Here is a 22218-nt window from a genome sequence, read left to right as displayed (position 1 = left end):
TTTCTACTCGAGCTTAAAAAGGAAGATGAAATGCGACCACAGCCAGATTGAATCTGCCTTTGGCTGTGTTTCGCAGGCTAACAGGAGATAATGAACAAATATATAATTTTCTATCATGCTTTCTCTTTTTAGAAAACAAAGGAGACTAATAGCAAAGTTCCTGTGGTCTGCCTTCCCTACTCCAAAGTTAATACAAAATGACCCCTCAAAGCTTTAGTATGTGTTTAAAGTGCCTTTCTGATACAGTTTTGTGCAGTTACAATTTTACTATGGATGCATCATACAAACATCTGTGATTCATCCATGTGTGAAGATAAAAGGGGGGGTGGGGCTTGACGAGAGCCAAAGAAGAGAGAAAAAAAATCACTAGATCCAAAATTTCTTTATAAATAATTTTAAGAGACAATGTTGAAATTGCCACATATATCAGCCTTGGTTTATAGTGCACAAAATGAATCTTCCAACTGTTTTTCCATACAGTTCTCTTTGAGAGCAGTTAATGCAGTAAAATTGAATGTTTTACCACTCAGGTTGTTTTCTTTGAACATATGTGTCTACTCCTAAAACTGCAAAAGTAATCTTGCCATTGTCTTTTGTAATCCGTATTTGTCATAATGCAACATTTCTGACGTTGCTAACAAACCACTGAGTTTGCTGAGCAAAGAGGACTACTCTGACAACATCGATTTGATAACACAGAACTTAGCAAGTACAGTTCTCATTAGTTCTATGGGAGCAGAACTAAATGGGCTAATCTTTTTCTCTGCCTGGGTATTTTGAAAATCCTTTCCCTGTTGTGTATCAAAGCACTTAAGCAAATACATAAAACTAAACTTAAGTTAATTACTGATTATTTAAGTAAATGTTAACAGATTTTGCTGACTAGCAATGGTCTTAGAGCAGGGGCTTGAAATCACATCTGCACTCAGTACATTAAAGTCTAATGAGAGACTCAATATTGAACTCTTTACTCAAGCTTAAATTCATAAATTGAAACCCCAATTCCACTAAAGTCAAAGGAAAAACTCCCTGTGACTCAAAAAGGATCATGGTTTCTGACACTGACTCCACTGGGAGTTTTGCTTGAACAGGGGTATGCAATGTACCCAAAAGTTTGTATGCAAAGGCTGATGTGAAGGAAACCAGACATTTGTGTCTGTGGAATTTGTTGAGGTGCAAGATATTTGACACTGCTGGAAAACAAGCCTCTTTCTACTAGTAAGAGAACCACAAGTATCAACTCCCCCCACCCCCAGTTGGGAGAATTAAATTGATGCCAATCAATTTCTAATACACCAACTCCAATACGGAGCTATTTTAGGACTCAGTCTTTGAAGTAAGTCCTTTATTCACTTAAAGAAATACATTCTTTTCTCTTTACCTGCACTGGTGCCTGCACCGGTTGTGAGGTCCCCACCCATCAGGCTACCTAGGGGGTTGAAATGAAATACAATAAATGAGCACAATAAATTATAACACACAAACATTCAAAACATTTTCTCTACCTTCAGCTGCTCCAGTATCCACCACTTCTTTCCTCTGACTTCAACTGGCATTGAATCAGACCCGTAGTCATAAAATCATAATGTTTAATGTTACCTGTCTGAGACACTTGCCTTTCAAGGATAAACAAAAATATGTAGTACATAACATTTCATTCTTTATTTTTTTTTAATTTTCATACTTCCACAGTATATGAAAAATTATGTGTGAAAGTTATGTATAGTAGTCCTTCACTATCTTTAGTTGAATGTTAGTCAGGAAAGTAAAGGCTTTCACATAGGATTAGGAGGAAGAGGCTGAAGGTTGCTAGACAAGAATGTAACTCAGAAGATATATATATTTACATAGTTTTTAATTTCCTTGGCCTTTTACAGACATTCACACCAAGTATTTTTAAAAGTTCTCTTTGCACTTGGAGACCTCAAACAGTTCTTTGAATGTGGTATTCTTAAGGATCTTGATATTGCTGCAGCCAGACAGATTGAAACAACCTAATCCCCATTTATCCTATTCAGAGGTGAGCCCTCATCATCACCAGAAGAAAGCATAATCCCTTGCTACACAAGGCACTTAAGCACAGACCTCAACTAACATTAACCCATCAAGTAACTTGTGAATGAATAAATAAAAATAAATTCTGCTTTTAGCCTGGAGACTGATTATTTAAATAAAGAATGTCCTAATTTACTTGCTTCAACTTGTTTGCATTGGCTACATTTTCTTCCCTGCCCTCTTAAGCTTTATGGTATAGTGAGTTCTTGTACAAATAAAGTAGATAAGCTGCCTTTTTATGAAACAGCAAGTTGTCTGCCCTCTTATCCTTTATTGACTTTCTTTAATTTCAGTAAATATTCAGCTTTTTCTAGAACCTTTTTTAATTTTTTTTAAATTTTTTTAATTTATTTTAAATTTTCTAAATTGAGAATAGAAACCCCTTTGGCTCTTCTTTTGATTTTTTTTCAACACAGTAATTTTGGACAAACGGTTATGACTGGTAAAAGCAGAGTTTCTTGTTTCTCAGAGTACAGTTTAAAGTGATCGAAGGCATGCAAGGAGGTGATAATAGAGCACTTGAAGGGATGGGATGGAACAGATCCTACCTGTGTTACCTGCACTTGGAGGCCGATGTGTCACACCAGGAGACATGCTATTTCTTTGCAAAGAAGGATGAGCCAGCGGCAAAAGGTTGGGGTTTCCCAGTGAGCTGACTGGGTTACTGTACACCAAACTGTTGTGGTTGGACACTGGGATAGAAACTGGCATCTCAAAGTTTGGTGGTGGAACAGCCTGTACCAGCAAAAAAAAGGAAAACAGAGACGAGAATAGTACAGAAGCACAACAGCCTTCAAGTACAGTTACTCTATATTTAGTTCAAGTATTCTGTAGTTGGTGGTTAAAATATTCTGTAGATGGTGGTTAAAATATTTATGCTTGCCTCCTTCCACAAGACTCAAGAGAAGAGTTTCAAAAGAGCTTTTAAATATGATTTTTTGAATCATGATTCCATCTTCCTTTAACGCAGCTTGCGCATTTACTTTGTAAGAACTGGAAAGATACTTTTTTTTTTTAGTTTTTTATCTTTTTCTTGTTTAAAACAACCCTCTACTTTATGCAGTTTAATTTTCTTTTTCTTTCATTCTGTGACATCATAATTGTTCACTTATGATACCTTAATCTAGTGTCATAGATGACTGCAAGATCAAAGGTACATGATTATGATGACTTCATAGCATGGAGAAAAATTAGAAGGGGTGGAATCCAAAAGGGAAGGCTTTAATTTCAGCTTATGTTGCTTTAGCAACCAGAATGATCCTGAATCATGTTAAATACACCAACACAGCAAATTACATTTTTTAAAGTTTCTATCTTATCTTGGAAGGGCTTAAAAGAAACAAAGTTCTACTCAGGGACAGCCAACAAATACAAGAACCTTAGATACACACCAATGTTTGTGTTCTTTTTTTTTAATTATTATTATTTTATTTTATTTTTGGGGTTTTTTTTGGCTTTTTTTTGGGTGGGGTGGTAGTGTTTAGTGACAACTTTTCAATACACTGTTTTCATACTTAAAGGCAAGAGTGTCTCCTTATGCACTTCCCTTTGAAAGAATCCCTTTCAAAAATGAACCAAATAATGTACCACTCTGACAGAGGGTGTGAGGAGATGCAGAATCTAATTCTCATTAGGCTCTGAGAAAGCCCAGTTCAAGTTTCCTTGGTTGGTTGTCAGTTTGTTGGCTGGAGTTTTCTCAGGTAGTGCTTGCTTGAATTTCTATAAAAATTATAACCATATTAGAAATCTGTATTTAATTTACTTGTTTTTAAAAATAATTAATTTCTTGTCTTTTCGATCAGAAAATCTTTTTCAGAATTACCTGACAGCATTTTAAATATTCAATACCTGAATGCAAACTAAGTACCCCTCAATTTGCCATTTATAAATCTTATAAGCTTGAAGAGCTTAAACACATCCAAAAATTCTTTGAAGGAGGCTTGTAACATATTCTGAGGGAGAAAATCAGAGGTTTTAATTTTGTTATTGGTAGCTGATAGGACTTGTAAGTCTTCAAGGACCTAGAGGGAGTATGTGGAGAGCTGGGCACATCATTTGCTTACCAGGCAACAGAGGCACCCTGACCTTGTACCAGCCACATGTCTCTTCTCTGGCTGGAACTATTGGCTGTGCCCTGTGTACTACAGCACTAGCCATCAAATTACAGTTATCTATTAAGGTTGGCGGTGGTTTGTTTTTTTTTTTAACCTCTCCCATTTCTAGAAGCAGAAAAAATTTTGCTCTAAATATAGAGGAATCATTTGGCTTAACCACTGAAACACAGAGCAAGATTTTAGTTCAGGGTATGATGTGAAGGATACATTACACAAATGCCTTGGGAATTATTTAAAGGTGTTAATTTAGCTCTGATACCCTCTGTGTAGCCTATGGCCTGGTTTTTGTGAGAGCTGGCCATAGCAACAGTGGTTGAGTAGATGGATCTGCTGTTCCCCAGCCCCCTGGGGGCTTCATGTAGGAACTTGATTCCCTCTGCTGAGAAGCTGAAATGCACTCCAAGGGCTGTATTTTCCACAGACCTGATTGGTTGAACTAGAGATGGGACAGGAAGGTAAGGTGTTTTGGGAATCCCCATGTTCTACATCTAATCTACAGATGTAAGAACCTACACGTAATTTACATCCTCATGACTGAGGTCAAGACTCCTTGGAAACAGGTTCATATAGCATAATCTGAAGCACTTTATCAGATGAAGGTATGTTTTGAAGCAAGACATTCTTTTCACTGGCCACAGAAGGACACAAAAGGCTCCTAAATCCTATGTAAATCAGAAGCATGAGACTGCTCCTGGTGTTCAAAGTTAGCTGCTGCTACTGGTTACCGCCTTTTCAAAAGGTTTTAGCCAGCGAATTCACACGAGGATGTGAATAGCTCCTCAAGTCTTAGCTCCCCCTCCAGCCTGATGTGAGACATAAATAAGCCAACATGGAATTTCTGATTCTTGCAACATTCAGGGTTGTGATGGAGTTCTCTCTGCCTGGTGGCTTTGAGCCCATGATCCCGCCTGCCTGAGTGTCAGTCTACGTCAGATCGTCACCCACTGGAGAGCACTTTGCAGAACATCTTCTTCACCTATGATACAAGATCTGTGAAATCTGTCCTCTGAGCCTGGGTAGAGACTATTATTGTCTCTAATATCTTTTCCTTATCCAAACTTCTGTTGAGTTACCTAAGCTAAAACACTGGTACAAATGCAAAACTGAAGGTCTTGCTAGACCTCAACAAGCTTATCTGCTTTCACCATTTTGCTCTTCCTTCCATGTACAGCCCAAACCCATGAAGAGCTAGATTCTTCTTTTTCTACATCGGTGCAGGACAAAAGAGCTCCAGCCTTGGGTGCTCTTGGGGCTGCCAATCTCTCTAGTTATGTGAACGGTTGCTTAGCTTTTATTTTGTCATTTAAAAAATATCTTTTTAAACAAGTTGAATTAGTTTCTTAATTTCTGTAGTAATGATTTCATTTTTACCTACTGTCTGGGTCAACTTACATCTATTTACAGAGCACTTCATAGGCAATTTTATCAGGGAAAAGTAATTTTGCTTGTTGATTTGCAGCACAATACACACTATATCTGGAATATAGTAGTTTTTATTTCTTCTCCTCCATTGTCAAAAGTTAGAGAGAGAAGTTTGACTGGATAAACACTAGTACAAAGCAGCAAGTCTCTAGCTACAGTTTGCTCTGTTTGTCCAAATTTATTACAGTTTTATAAATCCTTCACCAAGAACTGCAACCTCCTGCAGATTCCCTAGTCATTCCTGGTAGTAAGTCACGAGGCATATCGATTCCAACTGGACCTGATAGACATTAAAGCTTCTGATGCACTTGCGTAATATCTATATTAGTAGGAACTAGAGAGGAACTGAGGCCATCTGAGGTCACAGAGCACTCCGTGTCCATACCATTATGCTTTCTCAACCTCAGAAAAGTCATGACTACATATAAACTGACAATTGGGAATTGTTCCTGGCCTGGGCCAACAACCAAACAGAGCTAAGAAATTGCCTGAGAGAATGTTATTTGGCTGATTCTAAAGCATTCAGCATAGAGATAAGTACCTCCCATTGCCTCACTATGTTCTTTGCCATTTGCTAATTTTCTAACATAGACAAAGTCTTACTGTAACGTGTGTGCAGTTTGCCACATTTTGTCTTTTTTTTTTTTTTTCCCTCCCTCTGTCTTTTCTCCCTGGGACACAACTGCCAAAGAGGGCAGATGGCTCACTGGAGATGACACCACATTGTGTTAAGACGTGCATTCCAAATCTGTGGTGCAAAGGAAAATGTTGGACACTCAAACCCCTTGGAAATTAATGGACTAAACTGTGTTAAATATTAGTTTTATCCCTCCCATGCTCAACCAGGCCTTCATTTACTTAGAGACAGAGATACTTATAGCTCCCTTCTAGTGGATTATTTCTGTCTCCTCTGCTTTCATCACTCTTATGAAAACTACAAATAAATGTCTAATTATTATCAGATGGTTTAGAACAATACAAATACTTATCCCCGGAAAATTATCTGAGGAAACATTATTGGCCTTAGCTCTTAGGAGCAAAAGCCAATGTTATTTTCATTTGGCAGCAGCTTTACTATGTTACAAGACCAGGCACAGGCAATGCATTGTTTTATATATTTTGTAAGTAGTGATTTAGAGACTTGACTTGCCGACTTTTTGTTTAATTTTGCTTTTTTCCCCTCAACTTTCTTGGCTACCTTTGAGGATCAAAAGTGAATGAATATAACTTCCCTGACTAGGTTATACTGATCTGTACAGTTAAGAGCATTATTGCATACCATGTAATATATGATATTCATATATAAAACCAGAGACTTACAAGTTTCTATTACGTACTAGTTGTGAGCACCATCTTGCCCATTACATCTTGGCTTTTGCCACAAGAAGGTGTCCCTATTGCATTAGGGGAGAGTATCTACTGATTCTTCCTTTTGAGGTAAGCAGATTGATGGAGGACACAGACCTTGATTTCTGCATGGGAAGTATTCAGAGGAGGGATATTCTGTCTTACATGAAAAAAAATGCTAACTGTGCAGTTCTGTATCTCTGAAACATCTCTGAAGTAATTTCACAAAACAATTAATACACCATACCTCGTAACATCCCTGAAAGTAGGAAGTTACATTATCCCCTAAATCACCATGGTAATTGCTGAAGAAGGACTATATTTGACATCAAAAGGTTTAATTTAATTAAAGCAACCATAGGGAAATTCCATTAATTTTGGGAGGACAAAACTGATGTACTCCATTCAGATTAACGTGTTGTTCCTAATTCCTATAAGTTTTCTGGTTTTATAGAAAAGACAATTTTCCCAAATGCTTATGGAGGTAAAGAAAGTGATAGATCTCACTACCACAGGAATGAGGGTCTTTTCCAAGTTTTGGTTCTTTTTCATGTCTTAAGATTTCAGATAATTATAACACGTGCTGCTTTTCTGGAACAAAAACAGGGGTAGCATGAGATAAACAGAGGTTCTGAAGGATCATCTCAAACACTTTTTTAAGGCAGAAAAGTAGTTTGGTGAACATTCTGTCAGTTTGATTTGAAAAAGGCAAAAGTCATCCTTGAAAGAGGAAAGGAATGGAAGAATGGCAATTGGTGAGATTTTGATGCGAAAAAGGGTTAAGCATTCCAGCTTATAACAGTCTTCCTAAATGCTGCAGTCATTGTTTGTCAAACTGAGTTCCATCCTGAGAAACCAAATTCACGGCGACAGCTTTAGAGCTTTTTATTCTGAGAAAACCAGCTTTGCAAAAGAAGCAAATAAAAATAGAGGTAAAAAAAGATGGAATATATATGTCTTTCTCCCTGATATTTTATATACACATTGGACATCCTTAACTAGCCATTCTAAATATTCATTTGGTGCCATTCTAGTCTCTGGAAAAGTATTACTTTATATTTTTACTTTTTTTTCCAAAATATACTGGGCATGATGTGAGAACTTCAAATTTTAATTACCTTGAGTGAAAACCTATCTGGTGAGAATTAATGGAAAGAACACGTATACTGCATGAGATAGAATCTGAGCATCCTTAAGAGGTATCCTCATCTTAGGTGTCAGATTTTGTGTGTGCAATTGACTAGCACTACAGAAGACATTTTGCTCATTCTGATATACAGATAACCTTTTTGGTAGCAAACCATGCAGCCTTTATGTGGGAACAATGAATGAACACATACAAATCATCTCTTCTCTTTCAGAAACAAGCAGTTACCTATGCAAATTCAAATGATTTTTTGGACCCGAGCAAATCTTTGGTTTTTGACTTTGTCTTCCACACACATTTGGAAAATAGACCAAATATAACCTCCAAACATCCATATTTTTTTTTCTTGACTTTATAAATGTAGTATCAAACATTATCACAAAGTATTCATCCTTTGTATACCTTGTGCAAACGAAATAGCACATGCAGAGTTATTTCTCTTAGATATCTGGAAAGGCATATTGTTAGAAATTTTGACTTGGTTAAAACAAAATTTAGCTCATGTTAAAGCATTAAAGAAATGCTGATGAGGTCAAAGCAAATTCTCTGATAAAGCTGTAAAATCACCCCAACACACAAACATGTCTGAATCCTGCCATTAGGCTCTCATGCAGTCTGTTTCTCTGCAGCGAGCAAGTAGCTGTAACCCTTCAGTGCTGCAACTGAGTTTAGCAGAGACACTTGAGAACTGAAGTGACATGCACAAAACACACTCATTACTATATATAAAGGAATTTCAGTTCTACATAACTTTTTGTATATCACCTCAGAAAGTGTTCTGTGGGTTTGTTAGCCTGTGCACAAAGAAAGATTTCCATTGTTATTTTTTAGGTATAATTTGGGCAAGTGGTGTGGTAAAACGGTTCTGTAAATCAAGTGAGTATAATGTATATATGTATATTTCACTTCCTTCTGTAGGTTTCATCCATAGTAGGCTTTGTCTGTGTGTCAGAGGTAGAGACTTGGAAGAAAAATATATTGTGTGAAATTTTCTGACCACAGTGTTTAGTTATATATTTGGCTGTTAAAGCCAAATGTTTTCCTTAAGCCAGAACTGAAAGGGTTATGGTTTGTTACTGCAGCAGTTATCAGCAGACAGCCATCTAACCTTTGGTACTTACAGGTATTTTATGGCTCTTGATCATATTATCAAATTCTTCATTAATTTTTTTGTATTTTTCTTCAGTGCGTGGGGTGAGAGCGTAAGAGGAGTCAGGATCAGGGCTTTCACAACCTTTGTTTTCTTTCTTGTTCAATGCCTGCCAGGTTCAGAGAAATATCAGAAAGTAAAAAAAATGAAAGGAAGCTCAGAGTACTTACACATAATCTTTGCCTGCTGATCATTAGATCAATATCTTCATTAATTTTTCTGTACTTGTCCTCAGACTCAGGACTGTGACCTACTGAATCGTCTGCATCGGGGTCTGGACTGTCACAGCCATTAAGTCCTTTCTTTCTCAATGTCTGAAATACATAATTTGGAAAGTTCAATTCTTGACACAGGCTGCAAGAAAAAGTCAGCAGCGTTAAAAAAACCCAAACTGCTCATCAGAGGAAGGTTTTAGATTATGCTTTAAGGAAAGAAAGTGACCAGTAATCCACCACACTGGTGCTGTAGGTCTCCAATTATGAGTGGCAAGTGAGGATCATGCAGACATCTTTCTTCTGAAGCTGGAAAGGATTAAGTTACACACCCAGAATGCAATTTATTTTAAGAGGAAACAAACTTAACATATTTATTAATTTGAAGTCAATGAACATTAAAAGCAAAGGATGCATACTGCTTACAGTGGAATACACTGGTGTCTTTAAAGAAAGATACAGGAGGAAGAAATGGAAAAAGAAAGATACAGGAGGAAGAAATGGAAAAAGAAACAACAAAAAAACAACAGGAAATAAATTTAGGAATTTCATCACAGAAGAAGAAGGATTACCTAAATTGAATTCAAGAGATGACATTAGCAATGCCATTCCTCAGTGTACACTTTTGACAGAACAAGAGGGAGAATGGAGTTGATAATATGGCTGTGAAATACCAATTAAGAGCATCTAGACACAGTATTTACTTTTCATTGACTAATTTACAGTGGTACAAATGCACAGAGCTGAAGCTTAATGTACAGGAAAAAGTACTGCTAAAACAGATGTTCAGTGAAAAGTCAAACCAGAAGAATTTCATGTTTAGCAGCTCAAATCAACCCTCACAACCATGATTATCACCACCAAGACAAATAACAGAGATGAAAAAGCTTAAACCCAGAATTAAATCAGTAGTTTAGAGTTCGGAATGGTTGCCTGGCTTCAAATAGGTTTTAACTGATCTACCTTGACAGATCACCGATGAACAGTCACAGCCTATATTAAGGTAAAAGAATATGAGAAGAAAGTGTGGACTTCCTATATACAAGCAGTAGTACATAAAGCCAGTATTCTCAAGATTTCTCAACTTTAGCTTCAAGAATGTCTTACTCAAAAACTTTTCCAAGTCCATTTGGCTGTCTACAAACTTTATTAGTCAGCTTGCAGTCCATTCTGAGTTGAAACCTGGCTAAGCAAGCTCAGTTTCCACAAAAAGGTCACATAAGTGGCTATGTTTGTGCTGTCTATTAGTGTGGGATACTCTGGTTTCTTTTTGCTTTCTCAGAAACATTGCTTCTCATCTGAGCTTTTTGTTCTTTGGGAATTGTACATTTCTTAAATATTTTCTTTATGGCAATGTCCAGTTTACACTGTTAATGTCCTCAATTATTATAACGTCATACCTTGTTTCCATACTATATATTTAATTTAATAGTTATGTACTAAAACCCCCTGAATCTCACATTTTCATCAACCAGGCAAAGTGACGGTGATCACTTAGAGATCTAAGCCTTCCAATACCATATTGTAGAACTCCGAAACAGAGTTAGTTATTTGTGCAAGGCTGGTTCAATGTAGAACTTTCTTTTCAAACTTCATATCTATAGAGACTTGAAGTTTAATCCCATGAGCTACTTTTGCCACACCAACAAAATTATAAATCCATTGGAATAAAACCTTAAGATGCTAACACAACCTGAATGATTCTCTACATCTCTTTTCTGCTCTCTGTCTCTTTTGTCTTTTAAATGCTCTGTTAGCAGAACAGACATAATCATGTAAAATTTCTACTGCTGCTAGCTTGAAACAAGCCAATTAGAAAGAGGGTTTTGCAATCAGCTGTTTGATAGATTTAACAGACACAATGTGATATATTAAAAGTAAAATGTCTCCTTTACATCTGAATAACTAATGTCAACTAACATTCTTCTCCTCATAGAAGTACAAAACAGTTGTCCTCTGAATACATAAAATATTCTGTTTCAAGATTAGATCAAGCTGTCCGGACATGAAACCAAGATCAGCACTCTTTCCCTGAGCATATCTGATTCACTGATGGAGTCCTGCTGATTCCCATGGAGTCTCTGAGGACTGATGTGGATGTGAGCTGGACTGGATGGCATCCTCAACTCCTTTGAGCCTCCTTTTGAGGCTTTGAGATGACAGTTCAGCTCCTCTATTTACAATGGCAATGACCCCTTTCTCTTTTTTTCCCAGAGGTCAACAAAGCTGCAAATGAATGGGCATATGTGAGGGAAGGAGGCTGCACAATCATCATCCTACTAGACAACCCAGATAAAAAGCAGTACGAAAAGACAAGATGGTGAATGTTTCACAGCCTCTTTGAATCTTTTCCCCTCCCATCATTCCCAACTCCTTGTTTGCTGCAATTTGGGTGAAAGCAGATGCATCTTGTCCTCAGCATACTCACAATGGCCTAAAGCTCTCAAATGTCTACTTAGCAGTCATGTGAAACAGTGGTTTGTAGAGGTTCAGGGATTTATTGCATATTTCAGATGTACAGAAGAGGAAATGTAATGTAAGCCAACATAACTCTTGTAACAATCTCCAAAGAGACCAGATTCCCTCCCAGCATAGAAATGTTTTATTTTCATACATATTTATTTTTATATTATTTTCATAAAGGTTGCTACCACATCAGGCAGAGGAAAGGCAGTTTCCATTTTCACGAGAAAAGCCAAAGACTAAATTTAGTAAAATCATTTTGGTATTCTAGCCAAAATTAACTTTAGCCCTAAAGAGTAGAGGCAACCTTTTCCCCTGCAAACCCCCTCAGTTTAGAGTGTTTGGCTGGTACCTTGCCTGATATGGCAAATCAAGCTCACAAATGCAGTGCACTTGTTCCCTGTGTACCACACTTCAAAACCAAACCAAACCAAAATCTAAACAAAACAACAAAAAATCAGACCCAAAAAACCTAGCCCACAAACAACCAACAACAAAACACCACACAACCACAAACAAACAAAACCCCCACAAAAACATGTTTCATTGAGCTGGGGTAAGGTTAGACAACAGAAATTTTCACGTGTGCTGGAGTCAGAGGCACAGCTCCTTGCTTTGTGAGTGCTGGAACTAATGCCTGGTTCCCCGTGAATTGCATTTTGGGGTAAAGTGCAGTACACAGAGATCTCCTGTGTCAGTGTCTCCAGAGACTTCTCTTGTCCCCTACCCATCCTTCTGCTGATCCTTTGCTGCTTCTGTCTGTAAAGACTCATGCTGCAATACTGCCTTCAGCTGGGAGCCTTTCTGGAATTAATTTCTTGTTCTCTTTTTTTTGCACAAGAACATATAATTTTCATGAAACTTGTTGGAATTGCATAGTCTTTGAGATCACTCACTTTGCATTAGATTTGCTTGGCATTGAATAAAACAATTAAGTAGTAAGGGAAAAGACAGAAGAACAGATTGATAGACTACATAGGGACAGGAAGACACGCTCACATCATAGTCCTCCTTTGGAGAGGAGAGCAGGCTGGAATTGACATACATACCCTCTGCACTAAGGTACTGAGTGGTATTTAGGACAGAAATAATGATCCTGAATATCTTAGCATTTTCTCTGGCTTCTCAACACACAGGCTACAATTTTCCCTATTTTATTGCCTTGTTTGTTATTTTACTCTCCTCCATATCACTAACTACCACATTAAATCTCTCTCTTTTTTCCTTTCATTATTTTTTTCCTTCACTGTTGTGCTTCAACATAACAGAAGCTGGTACATCACAACTAAAAGTTGCACTGACCAATATCAAACTGATCCATCCTTATTCACAAGTTCTCTAGACTTTGTGTCAATTTTTCATCTGCTCCTCCTGTGTCACCTCTTGAAAGGAGAGACTGGTTCTGGAGTCTTTGACCCAGTCCTTCAGTGATTTAGAAACCATTCTTCTTTTGATGTTAAGCTGTCATAGCCTCTTGCAAACCCTGGAAAATAGCCAGATCTATCACATCCTTCTGAAGATTAGCTAGTTTCCAAAGATTTAATGACTATTCAGGGAATTTTTAAGAGGATAAAATTACACAATTGTATAGTGCATTGCATTCTAGAGAACCCCAAGCCAGATTTAAGCTATTTTTAAAGAAAATAAGCCATTTTTCAACTACAGAAGCTCTACTTCTTCCAAGTAATTAAACAAGTAATTATATTGGACTCCAATAACCTAAAATCAGCCAAGGCGTTTGAAAAAGAAAATGGCTAAAGGAAAACAACCTTTGGCTGAAATCTCATGTGCCAGCAATTTAGCCTAAAACCTATTCTGTAAATCTCAGAGGAGAAGTGCTGACTTAGTGACATACTGGCTTGCAGTAAAATGAAGTATAAACAACTATTTACATTCATTTCATGCAAAATGTATCATCACTACAGAAGCACAAAAGAAAATATGGTACTAACAGACAGGTCTGATTTTATCAAGGCATTGGATATCATAGCAATTTTAAGTCTTTTGAGAAGGAAAAGTCTTTCATTTTCCTAATCTAGTCTCTGTTTCTGCAGTTGTATATCCTACTTTTTTTTTTTTTTTAACATTTCTTTAGCAGAATGAGTGTAGAAGGTTAGAAATTATTTTCTTTTTTTTCATCTTAACATTTAGTTTGCTTATCTTTCTTCTTAATAGGTTCATCTGCTGTGGAACTGCTCCTCTCAGCACTCCAGGGCTTGGAAATGCTCATAGTATAGTTGCCAAATTAAAAAGACCTGGTTGGTTGATGAGGTTCCCAAAAGGTTCAGACCCACCCACTCTGTTCCATTTTGATATTCTCTGCAACAAAGACCTAACTATTGTAAGGTTAATCACTATCTTCATTTGTGTAATGAAAAGTGTGATCTCACTGGGTCTTCAACTGTAATCAAACTTTACAGTATGGAAAAATTCAGAATTACAGGTCTACTTCTACAAATTCCCATATCTGTTATGTTGCCTAGAAGCCACCACAATGTCTTTTACTGACAGACCCACTAGTATCCATGACAATCCACAGAGTTGCAATCTGGTAAATTATATTCCAATGTCAGAAGACAAAAACCTCAAGTGCCCCCATTTTCACTATTGCTTTCTTTCCTATATCTGGATGGAATAAGTCTTTTAGCCACAAATGAAAAATGGTTTTGTCTCTTTTTTTTTCTCACTGGAGCCACATATTGATGTGGCAAGGGAGACAATAGCCAATCACAAAAGAATGATGTGCTATTGTATTCAACTGCTTTATTAGTTATAGTCATTCTGTGATTCCAAAGAACCCAGTCAAATTTATGGAGGCCCCCCAAAAGAGCAGAAAACATTTAGATCATGGGTCTGATTTATTTAAGCATCTGTTTGCTCTCTGTGCATCAGAAACATTAAAGTTAGAAAATGTTGCATGAAGACAACCTCCACTCTCCTCTCAGTTATATAATGATGAAATTTTATGATGAAATTGCACAATACAATGTATGGTGCAATCAAGTAATGAAAGGTTCTACTGAAATGAAAAACACAGAGGAAGAGATAGGTTGCTATGGGAACCACCTATCTGAATTCTCTGACTTATGTGTAACTAAAATCTCAAATTTTATGTTCCATTAATGCAGAATTCTTAAATTTTTACATTTAATAATGAACATAAACTAGTATGCTTGTTCTAATATACTTTAATTGTATGTTTAGGAGAATCAGATAAAACATTATTACATTTATGTTATCTAACAAGCTCCACACACAAAAAATTGCATGCTAGTAACACAGAAAAATGGAACATTTCTTACCTCTTTTGTATAAATCATAAAATGCTTTTGTGGTTTGTAATCCTTTTGAAACAAGCTAGAGGGCTTATATAAAGCTGAACTTCTACAACCACATGCTAATCTTTTTGTTACTACTTTATTTTCACTGAAGTTTCAAAGAAAAAAAAAAATTCCATTGTCTGGTCCTGTACACCTGCCTTCTTCAGATGAATACACATAAGTGGGCTCTTCACAACAATACACCAAACCCTCTGCTTGGATTTTCCTCTCATTTTTGCATGCCAAGTGATTATTCTCTCCTCCTTCAAGTACCTTCTCTAATCACACCTCTTGTGAAACCAAACAGTGCTGACACCCTTTGCCAGTAACACCTGCTTCTCTCTGCTTAGGAAGGATCAACCGGTGCGTTGGCAAGGTTTGTATATGTGTGCTGCAAGATCATCAGTGCACCAGGTTCCTACCTATCCTCTTCCACTCACGCTCTTGACGTGTGCCAAGAGACCTCTATATTATTTTGTAGTGTCAGTATATAACCAAACAAAATCCATGCTTTTGCAAAAGGGCACTGGGATAGTGGGATTTTTGCTTCTTTGTTCCCTATAGCTGTACTACATAACTTGGGGATGGGGGAGCTTTGGAAGGCAGTGCAGGTGGTGCAGCCCTGAAGTCCTCAGGAGGTGCTGTCTGTTTGTGCTGACCTTGCAGCCTGTAGCAGACTGGTCAGAATCACCACATCTCCTTCTGCCTCTTCACAGTGCATCTCCTGCATCTGTGTGAGAGAGCACACCCTGCTGTCTGGCTGCTGTGCCCAGGTCACCCCTATGGAGAGATGGTGAGGCTGGAGATGGGAAGATGGAAGAGGTTTGTTTACTTTCTAAAAGCAATCAAGCACAATCCCTTTGTTTAATGTTCAGTCTTACCAACTTGCCAGTGCTTTTCTGTTTTGTATTGACTTAAATTACAGGGGGCAATTTTGGTCTTTTAAATATAAAGAGAAGTATATGTCAGATTCAGAGATCTCACAGTAGCTAAACTAAACCATGTATCCTTCAGGGTTTTCTCTGAATGAAACAAAAGCAAATCACATGAGGATTCCAGCATTAAAGCTTTATATTAAATTTCTGTTAGTGTATGCAACTAAACTTTCAACTTCCTATGTTCACAATTATTTCATGGGACACGCAAAAGACTTCTGTCCATCACTTCACTTTTTAAACTGCTTTTAAGAGGAGAATTTAGGTCAGAATAACTTTTGAGGTTCTAATTAAGGACATTTCCTCATCCTTCAGGCTTATTCCCATCCATTGTCATGGTGCAAAATGTCTGAAAACCCCAAAAATCCCCCGGGGCAGCTGACACAGGATTCTTATGCCAACCCTCAATGGAGGGGATTGTGTTTCCTTGGCCTTGACAGAGTAGACAGGCAGCAGCACCCGCTGAGTCCGGCTGCCTGGGAATCCACAACGGGAGCGGAGCATCAAGTGGCCGGCCGTGTTGGCTGGCACGGCGTGGCTGCAGTCAGTGGGGAGAGGGTCCCCAGCAATGCCACACATCCCTGCCATCTGCACCTGTTCCCGCTGACACCTGCTGCCCCATGGCCATAGATGGCTGTCCCCAGGGCCGCAGTGCTGATTGGGACGCTCTGCTCCTCTCCCTTTGGGGCTTTTTTTTTGGTGTGTGTTTCTCTTCACCCATGCTGCTGTCACATTTCCTGGCTCTCATGCGGTCACAGCCTACAGGAGCGCAGCAATTGTGCTTTCCAGATATATACATTTAAATATATGTATATATATATATCTATACATATATCTATATATATATGCATACACACCCTCTACTAGATCACTTCCCAGCACATTTTTGTTCAGATCTAGACGGATTTTTCAGAAATCTTCACACACTCATGATCAGACGCCATTTGTTATGGTGCAGTTTAATACCAGCTTAATATTGCTAGTGTGTTGGATTAGCAGAGTTAAAAAAAGGGATGTGCTTTTCCAGACAAGATTGACATTTCCTAAATAATGAATTCACGTGAATGAGATTAATTAGAGGTGTTAAGATTAGTGACATAAACGCAATGCTGACCTAGTTGTGATTACAGCTTCTGATAAAATCCACTCTACAGATATGTGAGATTTAAAAAGAAAAAAAATCAGCCTTGGACAAACACAATTTCTCTCAACTGTTATTAAAAATTTACTGTCAAATGCATCCTTTACACCCAAAGACTGTATTAAAACGAAACTTCTGTGCAGCCGTTTTTCAAACGTGTATTTGAAAAGACAGTCAAATTCTGCTCTCTTGTATTAAAAAGATCTGACAAGGTTCCAGAGACTGACTGTCAGTACTTTATGCAAAAAATTAGCAGATTATTTACTTAGATCAGAGATGTTCTCAGGATATTCATGTTTTAGTGCCTTTTGAGTATCTCAGTGGTTCTAACCCCTTACTGAGAGTTCAAAGGCCTGTCACAGGCATTGCCTTTGAGTTACAGAAACACAGAAGATGTAGGTAAAGACAAAAACCTTCAGGTTACTGCTCTGCTTTTCCCACCATTCTTTCTGCATGCTGCCCTCCCATGAATCTGTGCCTTCTGCAGAATGAAGGTTAGCACCACAGCCTAGTGGCAAATATCTGATTTTCCGTCACCTATCTTGGAAGTCAGATTTACAGAAAATAGCACCCCACTATTTCTCAAGGTTCAGTATTTGTGGAACAACTCCATGAAGATGAAGCTTCTGTATTCTGGCTCCTTCCACTAGTTCACTGTCAGGCGCACAACCAGTCTGCAAACAGACCTGGATTGCCAAATGCTGCAAAGATGAGCTAATGCCAGAGTAATTACATCCCTGACTCGCCTTTGCCCCTTGGCCACAGCATAATATCAGTCCATAACATCTCTGACTGATTTTTCAAAACCGTTGAAGTGTATGAAGTGGCCAGGTTTTCTCTAAGCTTTATTGAGCATCTTTAAAAGAGAAGAGGTTATTGATGAGCTATCGTATATTTGATTTGTACTAGGTTTTGCTGTCAGACACAAAAGTGTATTAATGGAAAAATAAACTTTACAGTAGTTCATTTCAACTTCTTTAGGGAATATGAGGCCCCTTAAAAATAAACACTATAATCATCAACAGGTTATTTCTCTCTTTCTTTTTATGTTTATCATAATCCTCCTCTGGCTCCAGCACTTCCAGATGGAGCACCACCCTCAACATTTTCATTTGTGTCTAATTTAGTCAGACATATACACAAATACAAGGCTGAAGTCAGATCTCATTTACAGTAGTGTAAATCTGTAGCTGGATTTGGAACAGCTGGATAGATACCAGTCAAGTTATTCTAGATGTACAGTGGTGTTACCAAGTTTGTTACATCAGTGTTACTATCTCTTGATATATACAGTATTTGAAATATGCAGGGCTTAATATAAATGTCTGCAGAAAAAAATAACTATTTCAAAGCAGCTGGTGCCTTTCCATGATATAAATGGGAACCTTTAATACTAAATGCCATATTCAAAATACGTAAAAAATGTGAAATACGGAACTTGAGGAATTTGACATACAGAGTAACACATATTTACAGAATCTTCTGCCACAAAAACTTACTACCAGAAAGAATGACAGCTGACACAAATTATTCTTTGCATATATTTTGAGCATTATTTATGCTCTAAAAGATTCCACAGAGATTGTGAAATTATACGTTTAGGATCTGCTTTACAGATCATTAAAATGTAACCATCCTGGGGAGAATATATCACCAACATCTGTACCTACAATAGCCAGTGAAGTTTTCAGAAGCAGAAATGATAGGTACCTCAGACAAATAAAATTGTAACACATGATATGAGTTACTTGGGATGGAATTTCTCCTAGACCATGAGGCAAACACCTTCACTCTCAACCATGGGGCCAGGGAATCTCTGATAACCACAACATTTTGCTTTTCTATTTCATCTGAAACAGGGCACCTCTAGCAGCACTCAACTCTGCAGTACTGACTCAGCAGTGAAAATACCACCCACTAAGACAAGAATACCACTTCCTTCAGCACCTGAGTTTTCTTTGGAGGTCTCCCATAAAAATCTTGAATGTATCAATGTTCTGAACAGCTTTGTTTTTCCTCCACAATTTGAACACTTATTTTATAGTGGATCAAATGACAGGGTATCACAAAAAAAAAAAAAAAAAAGGTACCAGTATGTCAATGAGTAAATGTTGCTGAATAGCAGTTCCTTTTAAAGGAAGAAGAACATTTACTTTTATTTTTATAGTGTCATAATTGTTTATCTATTGGTAAAAATGGCCAAATCAATATATTTTTCAAAAATAGTAAATTCCAATAGAGGTTAAATCTCTGAAACTTTAGCCTCCTCTTTCATTGCAGTATGAAGGCCTTAAATAGCACAAACCAGTACCCATCAGCTGACTGTTCTGCTAATAGAGTCAAGCTGTCACCAAGCATAAAGAGAAGAAAGTCTCTTAATGAAGTTTAGAGTAAGCAAGCAGTATTTGAGAATCCAAACTGGTCCGTGATTAAACTATGAAAACAGATAACTCAAACAATGCAGAGTTTCATATTTGATTTAAGATGGTTTTTTTCCCCTGTATGTATAAGTTCTGCCATTTACCTGAAACATTTGTGCAAATTGTGTCTATCCTTAAAGAGCTGCTAAAATCTCTATACTAGGATATGCCTACCAAAGTGTCATCTGCTAGAAACAAAGAACTGGGTTTTGTTTTCCTATGGAAAATCCTACAGGGGTGGTAAAATGCAGACAGAAACTTTGCAACCTGAAATTTCCAGATAAATTAACTAAACACTAGAAAAAAAGGAGTGAGAAAGTACAGTAAGGAGTTGCATGGAATAGTTGGATGAAACTCCAGAACTGGATGATTATCCCCAAAAGCTGATCCCTCAAACAAGTATTTTCCTGAATAATAATTTTATATGTTATACTGCTCCTAGCACTCTGCTCTTTTCTTGAGAGAAGTAAGCACTTCTCACAAAAGGAAAGAATCAAAAATGACCAACTAAGCAAAAACTTGTCAGATTTTGAAAATGTTTTTGATAATTTAGGAAGCTTTCCAGGCAAGGGAATTCTAAATCTCCATTATTGCAAACTGTGCTATCATGGAGGCAAAAGCCCCTTTACATAAGATTATTCGAGGGTTAAGCTGCTGCTGCACCTCCAGAAGATGCAGTTTAGCTCCACTTCTCTTACCAACTTCCCGCATGGGCTTTGTTACTTTACTTTACTATAGTTCTTCCTCTATAAAAAGCCGAATGACAGTATCCACCAGTATGATTGGCGTGCTATAAGAAGGAAAAACCGAAGCAAGTGGCAATGTACTCAGCCAGGAGTCTAAATTTGATATAGACAGACAGACCCTCACATACACCTGCAAAACTTGCTTTACATGCTGACCTCTGCAGCGTTGTTGAACAGAAGATAAGTTAAATTAACAACATAATGGTCAATTTTGGTGTTGTGCTTGGGAAAGAAGAAAACCTTAGAAAAAGAGTAGCTTCTAGTTCTTATTGAGAAAACAGAAGTGTCAGAAGCAGACTCAAGACACAGTTTACAGAGATACTAGAAAAATCATGACCGAGAAGGAGAAAAAAAGAAAAAGAGATGGGAAGGGAAAGGAAGGGAAGGGAAGGGAAAATTCTCAATTCAGAAATTAAATGTCTTGGTTGAAAATTTCAGCTGCTTCTGGAAGCAGCTAAAACATTCTAAACGTCATGGTTTTTCATTGTAAAACTGGATTTCTTTTTTTGGATACAATTACAGGTTTGTAAGATGAATTGGTATATTGGCCTGCCAAAGTCTTACTGTCTGAGATCTTAAAATCTTTAATCATATGGTCTTTACACGCAGAAAATTCTGTGGGCTACAAAAGATGTCTCCACTTGAGTCCCCTAATTCTGCTGGAGATCTAGACAAATAAATAAGATTTCAGCCTATTTAACTTTTCTAAGACTTGGTAGAGATAGGCATGAAGGACACTGTGAACGTGGGCATAGCAGGTTCTGTTTCACTTGGTGAAAGCTTAGCTGTGGGCTCTGACCAGCTTTGGCATCTCTTGCTGCTGCAGCAAAAATCACTGCGCAGGGCTGCCTGCTCTGCCCTGCCAACTGCCACTGCCCACCCCATGCTAGAGTTGCAGAGGTGGAGCAGCCAAGAGGTGGGCGTGCATTCCCTTCCTCTGACTCCGCTGTGAAGGTGGCGACCTCCAACGCAGGAAAGGCAATAAATAGCATGGGGGCACTCACATCTCCATATACCACAGTTGTTTTCTCAGAGTCTCACAGAGTCATGTCACATATAAGAAGGGGAACTTTTCTGACTGAAAATCCCAAATCCAGAGCAGCCTGAAGGACTGCATTTGTTTTAAAGAACTGACCTCCTATGTGATAAGTCACTTCACGGTGTTTTGCAACACAGACACAGTGTTTTGAGGACTGTGTTCCTGAAAAAAAGGTAATCCTGATTGACTTCTGGCTATCTTGAGAAAAACAATCAGAAGTCAGTAACATTTTGACTTTTTTTCTAACGTGCTCAGGCTATGTACAAGGAATACAGGATCCTTACCTAACAAGGAGCTGAAATCCACAGGTAGTAAAGTACTACTCCCGTTCTTGCCATGCTGGAGGTTTGGACCAGCTACAGACCAAACTTGAAACCATCATGACGAGATATGGAACAACAGCATTTCCTACTGAAATTATTTTGGCAAGCTCTTTTACTTATGCCATTATCTTGGCTATCTTCTGAGCTGTGTGCAGTCAGCAGCCTGCTGCCACAGAGGTGAGAGCTCTTTCGTAAGCTCTGTAGAGCTTTTACAGTGCAAGAAAACAACTTAGAGGAAAGGTAAAGAGTATTACCTGGGGTGATAAAGGAAAATTTCAGGGTTTCTAACATTTATTCTGTGTCTAAATACAAAAATTCTATTTTAAAATCAGTCAGAAGCTAACTGTGCCAAAGAAAGTAGAGACTGTGATAAGATTGAAGATG

The 22218-nt window shown here is 37.8% G+C and overlaps 1 protein-coding gene across 14 annotated transcripts in view; it reads right to left on the bottom strand.

Moving 5' to 3' along the window:
* MEF2C (myocyte enhancer factor 2C) overlaps positions 1-22218 on the bottom strand; it is a 135871-nt gene that overhangs the window by 27632 nt on the left and 86021 nt on the right. For 8 of the 14 annotated variants that reach the window (XM_051782637.1, XM_051782636.1, XM_051782640.1 and 5 more), the window contains 3 exons: positions 9406-9549; positions 2604-2790; positions 1382-1429 (listed from right to left, as the gene is read on the bottom strand). In XM_051782637.1, coding sequence (XP_051638597.1) covers positions 1382-1429; positions 2604-2790; positions 9406-9549 — 379 coding nt within the window. Of the gene's footprint in view, positions 1-1381; positions 1430-2603; positions 2791-9206; positions 9345-9405; positions 9550-22218 lie in introns of all 14 variants that reach the window. The other 6 variants (XM_051782643.1, XM_051782648.1, XM_051782642.1 and 3 more) reach the window with 4 other exon arrangements.

This window comes from Manacus candei, unplaced genomic scaffold (genome assembly GCF_025592945.1).
Source record: "Manacus candei isolate 608988 ecotype Guabito, Panama unplaced genomic scaffold, ASM2559294v1 h1tg000016l, whole genome shotgun sequence".
In the NCBI taxonomy this organism is placed as follows: domain Eukaryota; kingdom Metazoa; phylum Chordata; class Aves; order Passeriformes; family Pipridae; genus Manacus; species Manacus candei.
This window is presented reverse-complemented; position numbering and strand designations above follow the sequence as displayed.